This window comes from Cydia amplana, chromosome 13 (assembly GCF_948474715.1).
Source record: "Cydia amplana chromosome 13, ilCydAmpl1.1, whole genome shotgun sequence".
Taxonomy (NCBI): Eukaryota; Metazoa; Arthropoda; class Insecta; order Lepidoptera; family Tortricidae; genus Cydia; species Cydia amplana.
The window spans coordinates 4,732,523-4,745,009 of record NC_086081.1 but is presented as its reverse complement, the minus strand read 5'-3'; the positions used below and the strand labels follow the sequence as shown (position 1 = coordinate 4,745,009).

Genomic DNA, 12,487 nt, shown 5'->3' with positions numbered 1-12,487 from the left:
GGCAAAATCGGTATACGTATTCCAAAAATGTCGATTTATTACACCGACAGATGGATTAGATTTGGCACCGAAACGGATATACTGAATGGCGCACTCGGCGGCGCGAAAAGAATAAGAAATAGGCTTATTTTGGTTGAATAGATATCAAGATACCAAGTGTAAAAATGTTGAAAAATATAAGCGGAAATAGATTTTAGGTACGAAGCTTTATTTATTTTCGACACGCTCGCGTAAGTGTTCCTACTGAGCAATATAAAACGCTTTCATGCGAACTGTTACCTAAAAAAAGGCATTGGGAATCAAGAAACCTTTTTCCCCTCTTCCTACTCGTAATAGGATATATTTTCTGAAAAAAGAAAGAAAAATAATTGTTTCTTATAAGAGAATAGAATATCTACTTTTATTAATTTAAAACAGGTAATTTTTTATATTCTCTATGTTTTAGTCAAAAAATGAGGCACTTTAAATTAAGTCATACCTATACAATGCAGAATGCTAATGGTAAACATCGTCTCAATAGCGAGGTCTCATTGCCATAATTCTACTCGAATTGTATTTTGACCTTAGTTTATAATACAACGGCCTATATGACTTTTAACTCTTTTGGTAATCTCTAAATTGCAAAGACCTCTACAGACCATATACAGCATTGACATCCTTTGTTATTCATTTGTTAATACCGTCGCTTCTACACTTGTCAGCTATTTATTTAAAATTACTAATGTAAAATCTTATGTAAAATAGTGAAGCGCAGCCTTGAGCACTTCTATGAAATAAAATTTAAGAATTAGGCTAACCGATTTTATCAACGAACTTGGCTTTAGACAACAAACGTAAGTTTTAGCAGACTCTCCCTTTACACTCCAATTCTGCTGGATTAAATTTTTCGCGCAGACGTTCTAATTTTTTTAAGACTAAACTTTTTTAACGAACTCGAGGTTGCCGCTCTTAGTAGAAAATTGGGAAGTTTTTATTTAGCAGAAACTTCCTCTTTTCCATTCGAGTGCCTTGTTATAAACTTTTGACAAATTTAATCAATTTTTAAAATTATTTACGCGTGTTCAAACATTTGTGTGCTGCAAATACGTGGAAAATAACGACGTTAAAATAAAGGCAGCGTGTCGGCACGTTATTAAGTTTCTAAAATTGAGTTGTTTACGAGTTCAGGCTTCTACCTATTAGCGCTAAAATCGAATGCGAAATGTTTCGACATTCGTCACAGAGTTTTCTCGCAATTCCGCGAACACTCTCGCAGGGATTAATGGAGAAATATAGCGAGATCACCTCAGGCACAAGCACGTTTCCTTTGTCCAGAGAGTTGTCGACTGAGAAATTAAACAACAAGAATATAAATAAAAACATATTGATACAATACAATAAGAGTAAAAAATACCTACTTGCATAGAAAATATGGGTGACTTAGAAACCAATCTGTCTCTCTTCCAAGCTATATAATATAGCATAGAATAGAATAGAAATATTTTTATTCGTGAGCACAAACACAAAAAAGAAAATTACACAAGCAGAGAAACATAAAAAAGGAGAAGGTGCCACGAAATGGTCTCACCTCAGCATGTTGCTGGCGACTTCCAGCGCTGATCTTCCGTTGAGACCATCCGGTGAAACAATCACGACAAGTAACATGAATATATATGGCTTGATGGGGTCAGCTTTCCGTGTCGTGTGTGCCGTGGGGACTTAGAAAACAATGTTTCACGCAAATAAATTCGAATACAAGTCTATATCAGCTTCTTAAATAGAATCGCTGCAGACTCGTAACCATCAGTCATTAAACAAAATACAAACAGATGGTATGAAAACTGAAGGTAGGGAAGTTAAACAACACTTGGAATTCTACAACATATTTTACTCATCGAAAAACTATTCAAACTACTCGTTTTTTTACCTTTATTTAGGAAAGCATCAGTATTAGAAATACGTAATATTATTTTACAGTATATATGGAGCTACTTTTCCGCACTAGTGCGTAAAATAGCACTTTTCGTGCGTATGTCGAAACTTTAAAGTGCCATATGTACTGTAAAACGTTGTTCGATACACGTGCGAATAGGTAATTCGCAACTCGTGTCGATTTAAAACACTCGCTTCGGTCGTGTTTTAATTTATCGCCACTCGTTTCGAATTTCCTCTTTTTCGCACTTGTATCGAAAATAACTATTCTTAAACGAGTAAACATCAGCTGACATTTCCCACTTCTAAGCTTCCTTCCAAACGTGAGCGGCGAAAAATATCAAATGATATCAAGTGAAAGGAGATTAAACATAGTAGATGCCAAGACTAATGTGACTGTAATACAATACTTTTACCAAAGATCCATTGATTGTGTAAGATATGTAAAACCTAAGAAAAAAACGTGCCCCCAACAGTGACAAATGAAAAAGATGGCGCTGTAAGATGGCGTATATTTTATATTGTCAAAAGATTTTTTTTTTAAACCAGAGTTACCGTGCATAATGTACGGAGTCGCATAGCGCACACGCAAATTTAAAGCACCAATTTGTCTTAGGTCTAATAAAGTTAATAAACCTTTGCTATTACTTATCTTTAAAACATCATTCCATTTCGCCTTCTGCGGTGTTTTAATCGGATATAATATTTAAAATTAACTCGCTAAAGCTTGAAGAACCTTTTCTACTCCAGTAAATTGCCCTCCGACTGCGCTCAGTACGTTATCGTGTTAGATTGGTTTTATACTTTTAATTCTCAACACGGTCCCTGTTTATTTGTATTGTATCATAGTGCAAACGCCCCGCTGGGAAACCTCGGGGCGCCGAGGGGATTTTCTTAAGTACCACCTAGTTCCGCTAGAGTTCACTGACCTTTATCTTTGTCAATCGGAATAATAGTAAATTGTACAACAAGAGCGTAAAACAATTATTATACGAACGATTTAGATATCCAACGGAGAGTCGAGGGTCTTCGATATAAATCGAAGATAAAAGGGTTATTATGTTTAAGTTATACGCGTGACTTGCAAAAACAAGCGAAATTTTATACAGTATATTAAAGGTTATTTTATTATTCTTAAAATCACAACGGAACTCATAGACCTTGCGCGAAGGCACTGCGGCTCCTGCCCGGCGGCTATGGGCTCTATTGATAAGACAATATGTGACGTTATCTATGAAAAGGGACCTTATTGTCGATGGCGCTTACGCCATTATTAACGATGCTCCGATATAAATATAATGTCGCGCAACGCTGTGCGGCGTAAGCGCCATCGACAATAAGGTCCCTTTTCATAGATAATGCCCCATATAATCCTACAAGGATTAATAGGAGATCTTATTGCTCAATTTCAGCTAGGGACAAAATACTTTCATATTTCTGGCGTTCGGCTGTCCAGCGTTCTCCTTTTTTTTATTGTATGAATACGACAGTCTCATTTGTTTACATGACAGCGTGATTATGACTGAGTCTGTCTCTTTCAATCGCGTGTTGTTAACAAATCACACTTATTTTATCACGTAGGTTCGACAATTATATTTTCGATTCCGTTCTTAGATTTTTTCTTAGATCGTAATTCTTAGGTCTACATCTCACAAAACCACTAGTTTTATGTAGGTACTAGAGCATAAAAATCTATTTTATGCTATAATGCACTCGCCCATAAAGAAAAATGCTACGAGCATTGCAGTTAGCACGTGCAGTATAAAAGTTAGATAAAACGTGGTATGGGACCCTAAGCGTTGAATAACGTGAAAATACGTAGGTATCCAAGAAACAATGATATAAAAGAGCTTATCCTTGAAATCAAGAAAGAGAGCAGTGAAAGAGTTTGTGTATCTGGGAACCTTGTTCACTAGGGACGGTAAGCATGATAAGGACATTGAAAGGAGAGTGAATGCTGGAAATCGCGTGAATGGGGCACTTAACGCTTTTATGAGCAGCCAAAAGGTGTCGCAAAAAGCACGGTTGGCTGTGCATAGAGGGGTGTTGGTGCCTACACTCATGTATGGTAGCGAAAGTTGGGTATGGCAGAAGAGGCATCAGAGCCAAGTGAATGCAGTAGAAATGAGAGCGTTGAGAAGTGTGTGTGGTGTGAGATTACAAGATAGAATTAGGAACAGTGTGATAAGGGAAAAGTGTGGACTGAACGAAGATGTAGTGACAAAAATTGAGAAAGGTATGTTGAGATGGTTTGGACACATGGAAAGAATGAGTTAAAGAAGGCTGACAAAGAGAGTGTATAAGGGAGAAGTAGAAGAGGGAGTTGGAAGGGGCAGACCTCGGCGGACTTTCTTGGATCAGATCGGGGAAATCCTGAAGAAAGGCCAGGTCAAGAGCACCCTAAACCGGCGAGCGTGTATGAGGAATATTATGAAAGTAACGGAAGCGAAAGAGGTATGTCAGGATCGTAGCAAGTGGAAATCCGTGGTCTCTGCCTACCCCTCCGGGAAATAGGCGTGATTATATGTATGTATGTATGTATGTATCCTTGAAATGTTTCGATTATTTGGTTAAGTTCAATTTAAAATAGACATAAAGATGATGTTAATTGTTTGCTCGTCTTTTGGATCGTTTTACCTACAACTTTAATCAGAAAACGCTTTTACAAACTTCAAGCAAACCTCGTATATCTTTTAAATTTTAAACCAAAGATATATTTTTCTTTTCGTAATATTACTACTTAGTTTTTTTTTTTGCCTACAAGACAAATTTAATGTATATGAACAAACTTTCTTTTAGTGTACTTTGAAACAATCAATTTCTGTTGGTGCCCTATTGTTATTAGTAATAACAAAAGACGTTCATATTTATTGTGTAATAACTTATTACACAATAAAGTTTAAAATAACATACCAGTATCAAAATATAACGTTAAATTCGCTCAGAATGTTCTGTCTCACCCCAATTTCTAAAATGTATCTCGTAAACTCATGCGCTCGTAATAACTATTTCCATCAAAACTGTCTACAGTAGGTACATGTTCCACAGACTGTGAAGTTGTTACTGCAACCAGCAGTTGGCAGACTGCATTTTAATTAAGATCCAATGCAACATAATAATTAATGTTTGAGTTGCGGTGCTATTGGAACATAATTGGAATACATAGATTGTGCATGCGATTTATCTAAAATAATTAAAGTTTTGAAGTTGTGGTTACATTCCCTCTTGACGTGTTAAATTTGTATACAACGGAATTAATTAACTTTATCCATGCTTAAGTGTAGTTAAAAAGTTATCATCCTTTGTTTGTAAAACATAAGTAGGTATACAAGTAAGTTAATATGTTTTGCCAGTCAGCTTATAAAAAAAAAAAGCCTTTTATTTGTGATCCCTTTGAACAGTTGTAACCATGTTATAACAGTCTACTAAAATAATATTATTTTGGGATCCCCTCTTGGGTGAAGGCCTCCTCCAGCTTTTGCCACCTATCTCGGTCTTGGGCCACATGTGGCCACCCCATGCCGGCAATTTTCTTTATATCATCCACCCAGCGCTTGAGCGGGTGTCCTGCGTGTCTATCCCCACTCCCCGGTCCTCTCCACTCTGTCACTCGTTTCGCCCATCTCGAGCTATCGTAGCGTGCAATGTGTCCTGCCCATCTCCACTTCCATTTTCTTGACATACTGTAATGCATCAATTACTTTCGTTCTTTCCCGAATGTTCTTATTTTTGATCTTATCTTTAATCTTGATATTGAGTAGGCTTCTCTCCATCGCTCTTTGACAAACCGAAATTTTTTGAGCGTTTTTTTTAGTTAGACTCCACGTCTGGCAGGCGTATGTCAATGTTGGTAGCCAGTCAGCTTACAACCTGTCAAATAAGAGAATGAAAATCAAAATTATTTGTTTATTTATTTTTATTTCATTTTTAATAAAAAAAATTAAATAAATATTAAATGACTTTCCTACACATTTAATGCACATTAGTAGGCACCAGTAGTATTATCCTAGCCACACTAAGGAACTGAAAAAGCAGCAAGTTTTTTTAAGACATTAAAACTATATTAGAATGCTTTCCCGGGATAGGATACAAGCCAAGAAAATGATTGATTCATAGGAGAGGGGAAAAACATAGCGGTTCAATGGAAATCGAAATTTCATGCTGATGCAGTTAAATAAACATTAGCGTACATAAGATTGAATATATTTTATTCGAGGCTAAGCTTGTATGAAGAAACAAATAAATACATACACAATGTGACTGTTTGGAATACCTTATTGAGCTTACATTTACGGTTAACTTTACACTAGACATTTCATACCGTTAATATTGACAACCACATTATCAATCAATCAATCAATCAATCAATATTTTATTTGTTAAACATAGGTAGATAGGTGTTACAATTAATTACTTAGTATCACTATTACTTGAACCTTAGATGGATCAACAATTTTAAGTTTGTGACCGTACATATGCATGAAACTCTCAATAGGTAAGTACTTACCTACAAAACAAAATGGAGTCCGTTAGGTTAGTCAACTCGCTTGAAAGCATTCAGTAGCCCACTGTGTAGAAACACGATCCGTTTTATGAAATTCAATGAGTACTCAGGATCCGAACGCAAACAACTCCTAGTTTCAGTGAATAGTCCGGTATTCAAAGATTAAAAACAATGGAAACAATGTGTTTGAGGCAATCATTATATTCATGTCATTTGTCGTATACTTAAATAGATAGATAGGTAGCTTATAAGTATTCTGCTCTGAAGAAAATATTTAAAAATCAATTCTACTTCACGTTGATTGTTTTTAGAATACCAACAAAAACGTGAATGAGATATGTAGGTGAAAGTATTTTTTTGTTTAAATTTCTTTTTTATTTGCAAGCTTATATGTTGGCCTTATTTTTTTCTTTTCAGGAAACACTATTAGACTTAATTGAAGACTAAAAAAATCACTGAAGAAAATATCCGTTTCGTGAATGTGTATGAGCCACCAAATTAAACTTTAGGTGCAAATTACTCATATACTAGAAAATCAAACGAACTTACCTGTAAGTGACGTTCGATTATTATTAAACGAGGTAATTCGCCTGAGAGATTACAATAAGTTTACATGTAGTAGCACGAAGATAGTGCTGCCATCGTAGACCATTTTAGAGCAACTAATTAAAAAAAAATAACAAATTTTATTTATACCCTGTGGCGGGTACTTCATAATCTCATACACTTTTGGTACCCGGAGCCCATCGTCAACTCATACATATATTTCGTGAGGAAACGGGGCAACTACAGAACTCGTTCTGTGTAGGGTCCGGGTGGGTGTGTAATCTCTCAGGCGAATTACCTCGTTTAATAATAATCGAACGTCACTTACAGGTAAGTTCGTTTGATTTTCTATTAAACTCATTAATTCGCCTTTCGAGATTACAATAAGTTTACATGTAGATGTTTAGAGCTTCACGAAATATTTAGGTAAAATGTAAACGGGTTCAACTGAAATAAACAAAGTATGAAAACAACATATTACTGTATTTCAGTTCTGACAAATCGTTTACATTGCGGTTTTTTAAGAAAATAACCATAATCAGATATTAATTAATGCATAATTAATAATCAACAAGTATAATACCTATTTTATTAATTAAGTATTATTTAGAGGTCATACTGCATAGAGACCGGGCAAACGACTCTGATGTATCAGGTAATACCTCCCTGTTATAAAATTTGGCAAAGGATGCCGAGTTACCCGTCCATCCTGCGGTTATTTTTATAACATCTATGCTTACGCCAAGCTTATTGGCAGCAGACGTAGATGCATGCCTAGTGCTGTGAGAGCTGAATACTGAAGTGTCGATCCCGCTCTCCTGCAGTGTGGCCTTGATCCACCGACTCAGTGATTGCGAACATACATTTTTATATGGCTTCTTTAAGCTAACGAATAAAAACTCACAATTTGTCTGCCTTTTATCGGCAGTGGTTTTTAGATATTCTTCTAAAGTTCTAGCCGGACAAATAGAAGGCCTTTCGTTGAAGTAAGGAAGAATCAATAATGGTTGTGATCTACCAACCGCAGAAGTTTTTATTTTATCAGAGATTTTTATAACAATTTTTTCACCATTATATTGTTGTATGTTAGACACTCGAATCAAAGAGAGAGTCTGCACGCGGTGCGCAGTGGTCAAAGCTAGCAATGTTGCTAGTTTTTTGGATAACAAATCAAACGGCAAGCTTTCGTTCGGATAATGATTACTTAGAAAATCTAAAACTACAGCTGGATTCCAAGTACAATTATATCTTGGGAGAGGAGTTCTCAATTTATACACTCCCTTCATGAATCGTTTTATTTTTAAATCGTTCATAAGTTCAGAACCTACTATAAGACTAATAGCTGATTTCGCTGAATTAATTGAACCGTATTTATTATCTTGATTGTAAAGTCTTACTAAAAATCTCAATATATCCTTAACGGATGCATCATAAAGATTGACATTAATTTCTTGGCAATAACAAAACCATTTTTTAATGCATGGTTCATACTGACTAATCGTATTGTCCGTAAGCGAGGCTAGCATCACGTCCACGGCTTCGGGAGGAGCGCCCTGCCTCAGGAACGCCGTCCGGATAAGACAGCGGCCACCAGGGTAAGGCTCTGCTGAAGCTTGTGTTCGGCCCTGTAAGGCGAATGCAATAAATTAGCCTCTGGAGGAAATACCAAGCTGTTTGAAATTTGTAGTTTCTTAAAAAGTGGAAACCAGGGTTGTTTGTGCCATAAAGGTACAACCACAATACCCTCCGCTTTATTATTTACTATTTTCTGGAGTACTTTGAGTATCATAGAAAATGGAGGAAAAGCATAGAAGAAGAAATCACTCCAAGACAATGTAAAAGCATCTACTTTGAATGCGTCTGGGTCTTTATGCCATGATACAAATTTCACACATTTTTTATTTAGCCGACTTGCAAACAAGTCAATTTCTGGTCGTCTAAAAGTCTCACAAATCAGATTATAGGCCTCATCAGCGAGCTCCCACTCAACATCTGCATGAACTCGGCGAGATTCGGCATCGGCAATTAAATTCTCAGTGGAACTTATGTAAGACGCAAAGATATATATGCGTCTTTCTTCGCACCACTGCCAAATCTTACGGCTTAGTGCATTCAGATGTGAGAACTGAATGCCTCCAAACCGGTTTATGTATGCAATTGCCGTAGTATTATCAATACGCAAAAGGATCCCGCAATCCGTGAATTTACTGGCAAATATTTTTAAACCAAAAAATGCAGCTGTCAGCTCCAAAAAATTAATATGCTCATTTAACTCTTCTGTCGACCACTGACCACTCGCTGTTTGATCCGAGCAACTAATGCCCCAGCCCGTACGAGATGCGTCTGAAAAAATTTCTAGCCGGTAATCGCCTGACCGTATCGGATTGTTACATTTATCGATATTACGTAACCACCAATTAAAATCACTACTAAGATGATTTGGTATTGACATGAATTGATTATAATCATCATTACCTTTTAGACAAAGGTATTTTTGCCGTTCGAACATTTTTGTATAAACCCACCCGTACTGAACGGCTGGGCATACGGACACCAGCAAACCAACTAAATGTGCAAAATCCCGAACTTTGCACCTACTCATGTTCGAAAACCGTATTATCTCACGCTTAATTTTTAATTTCTTATCTTTCGGAATGCCAATTGTCAATGCATTGGAGTCAAAAACGAAACCTAGGAAAGTAATGGTTCGACTAGGTGTACCATTACTTTTTTCTAAGTTTATTAAGCCAAGCGATTCCAATAAGTCTTTGGTTTGTTTGAAATTTTGTTTGCATTCGTAAGGACTGGAACCGAAAAGACATATATCGTCTAAATAAATTACAGAAAATAACCCTTGTTTTCGTAAATACTCCACGACAGGTCGCATAAGTTTTGTAAATACGTATGGCGCTAAATTCAAGCCAAAGCAGAGTACTTGAAATTCATACAAACGCCCTAACCATTGAAATCGTAAGTATTTTTTATAGTCTTCATGAATACTTATTGAAAAATAAGCATTCTTAAGATCCAATGTACACATATAAGTGTCTTTATATAAAAGACGCATCAAAGTCCTGTAATCTTCAATTTTGAAGTGTGGCGTAGGAATAAACTTGTTTAAATGCTTTAAATTTAAAATAAATCTATTCTGGCCGTTACTTTTCTTAATTAGAAAAATGCTTGATAAGAATTGGCCCTCGCATGGCTCGCACTGGCGAACAGCGCCTATATTTATGAGTTTAGTAATCTCATTATTCATTTCTAACTTATGCTGAGCAGACTGTGGTTTATTTACAGGTATCTGTGACTGGACGATATCAATATCGATCGGCAAGCGTAAGCTTCTGACCCAAGATAAAACCACCGGGTCGTCAGTTATGCGTTGCCAATTATGGTAATAAAACTGTAATGTACCCGCCTGCGACTCGCTGCTTAGCGCCGACTGGCGGCCGGCCTGCTGCTCCGCGGCCGCGGGTCGCGGCGCGCGCTGCCGCGCGGCGTCGCTGCCGGCTGCCTGCGCCCACCAGCCGTCGAGCTCGTCCTCGCGTACGCGCGCCGAGGTGCCGGCGGTGGCGGGCCCCGCCAGTTTAAAGCCCTCGAAGGTCCCGCTTCAGCCGGTCTGCTCTTAGGTGGAGGCTTCGGTTTCGTTGAGGCGGGTCTCATCTCCGCGCCCGTCTTCGTTATCGCCTTCATAGATTTCAGTTTCTCTGAAAGATCGGTACCAAAAAGAAATCTGTCTCTTTTCAGGTCCTTTATATTGTCTTTGACGTCTTTGCTAAGACAAGCTTGTAAGAAGTTCCTTCTAGCTGAAGTCTCTTCATAATGTACATGGCATAACAAGCGGCCTGCATCGCTGAGTAACTTCAAACTTTCTTTATTCTCTGCGGCGTCAGAATGATTTTCTAAATTCGAGGACATTAAGTCGGCTATACATGTCAAGACGCAAGCCATACTTTTCTGTTTTTCTGATAAGATAACGTCTCTCTTAAGCGCATTTTCGTTGACCGCTGCTTTGATTTCAGGGTTTAGTATAGGACTCTGCAGTAACGTAAGATTCTCAGGGATGTCGTGACAAGAAATAATCTCCTTTTTGACATCATCCTTTAAACCATTGATTAGTATATCGGACCATCGGCTAGCAACATCCTTGTGGACAGCCTTGCTAAATATTTCTTCTTTAGCCGGTTCGTCACCTAGAATGTTCAAAATACTCGGATCTAACTGCGGCGTTGTTTCCAGCTGAGGATCAAGGACTGGAGACGGTTGGTTTTCCTCTTGGGGTCCTGAAAAAACCGACACATAATGTCTAAGTAGATATAAATCATATGCGCAAGCCTAGAAACAGTCTTTCAAACTGTTTTCTTGCCTGACTTTGTAATAGGTAGGTAAGTCGATTGTATTCCGGATACACTGGAGTAAACTTTTGATATCATCAGTAGCTGTCTCACGGACTCTAGCGACTGTGCAACGAGGTGGCAAACCTATATACTACGAAACAACCTTACAGATCGATCTGAAGTATATTTTAGGTTAGTATGTAGCCTTACAGGCCCAACTTTAGCCACTAATGTTTACCAGGATAAAATAAAATACGTCGCATAAACAAGCATTGGTAGCATTGCATAAAAAGGTAGCTACACTCGTTGTGAACCATAAGTAGGTAGGTACCTATGTCAAGGTCGTATAGGTTTCCGGCCGTTAGGGGGCGCGAGCGCGCGCGAGCCAAAGGTCAAGCGCGCCTGCCCCACGTGCCTACAAAACCACGCGTAATATAAAGGAAATATTAGTACCTTCGGTTTGCGGAACCTCCAGCTCGGAAGCATGATCCACATCAAGCTCATTTACCACTTCCTCCTCGTACTGGTCTGCATCCGACGACTCCGAACTCCACGACTCCGAGTCCGACGACTCCCCTCGGCGTTCCCGTCGCACTTTTCTCATTTTCTGCTCCAACTTCTTTATTTTCCGTGCGTAGTATTCTTCATCATCCCTAAACTTACGTTTTCCCATGATAAAACACGCGAATTATAGCCAAATATTCGAATTAAAACACTTAGCACGGGAACAGCGTATACGATGGCGGCGACACAAAACGTGTATGAGATTATGAAGTACCCGCCACAGGGTATAAATAAAATTTGTTATTTTTTTTTAATTAGTTGCTCTAAAATGGTGTACGATGGCAGCACTATCTTCGTGCTACTACATATAAACTTATTGTAATCTCGAAAGGCGAATTAATGAGTTTAATATTTGGTTTTACTAATCATGGATTTCCACTTCGTTCCTGGAACTACATTCTTTGATATCAAAGCATCTCGACTAAGCATCTCGAAAAATCGAAGCAGAGATATTTTTCACTCCAATCAAGTTCGTGACATTCGACAGTCTTGAAAAGACAACTCATCATAAAGCTTTGCCAAGTATAGTGGCAAGAGTTGAAATTTAGGATTTCCATATGTATAGTTAATATGATATAACTTTACGCTTGTGATCCTAAGTACGTAAAGTCAGCAGCAGAAGTTG

The 12,487-nt window shown here is 37.8% G+C and overlaps 1 protein-coding gene across 1 annotated transcript; it reads right to left on the bottom strand.

Moving 5' to 3' along the window:
- Positions 1–9,711: 9,711 nt before the first annotated feature.
- On the bottom strand, positions 9,712–12,112 carry LOC134653242 (uncharacterized). The gene is made up of 2 exons (XM_063508568.1): positions 11,752–12,112; positions 9,712–11,244 (listed from the first exon to the last, which is right to left on the bottom strand). Exons 1-2 carry the CDS (start codon positions 11,969–11,971, stop codon positions 10,394–10,396), a joined length of 1,071 nt encoding a protein of 356 aa, XP_063364638.1. The 5' UTR covers positions 11,972–12,112; the 3' UTR covers positions 9,712–10,393.
- Between the last annotated feature and the right edge of the window lie 375 nt (positions 12,113–12,487).

Bases quoted from the DNA above. Each gene is read 5' to 3' on its own strand.
- LOC134653242 (XM_063508568.1), bottom strand. From the start codon at position 11,971: ATGGGAAAACGTAAGTTTAGGGATGATGAAGAATACTACGCACGGAAA. The intron at 11,245-11,751 runs GTACTAATATTT...CGGTTTTTTCAG, and splicing joins GGAGGTTCCGCAAACCGAAG to GACCCCAAGAGGAAAACCAA.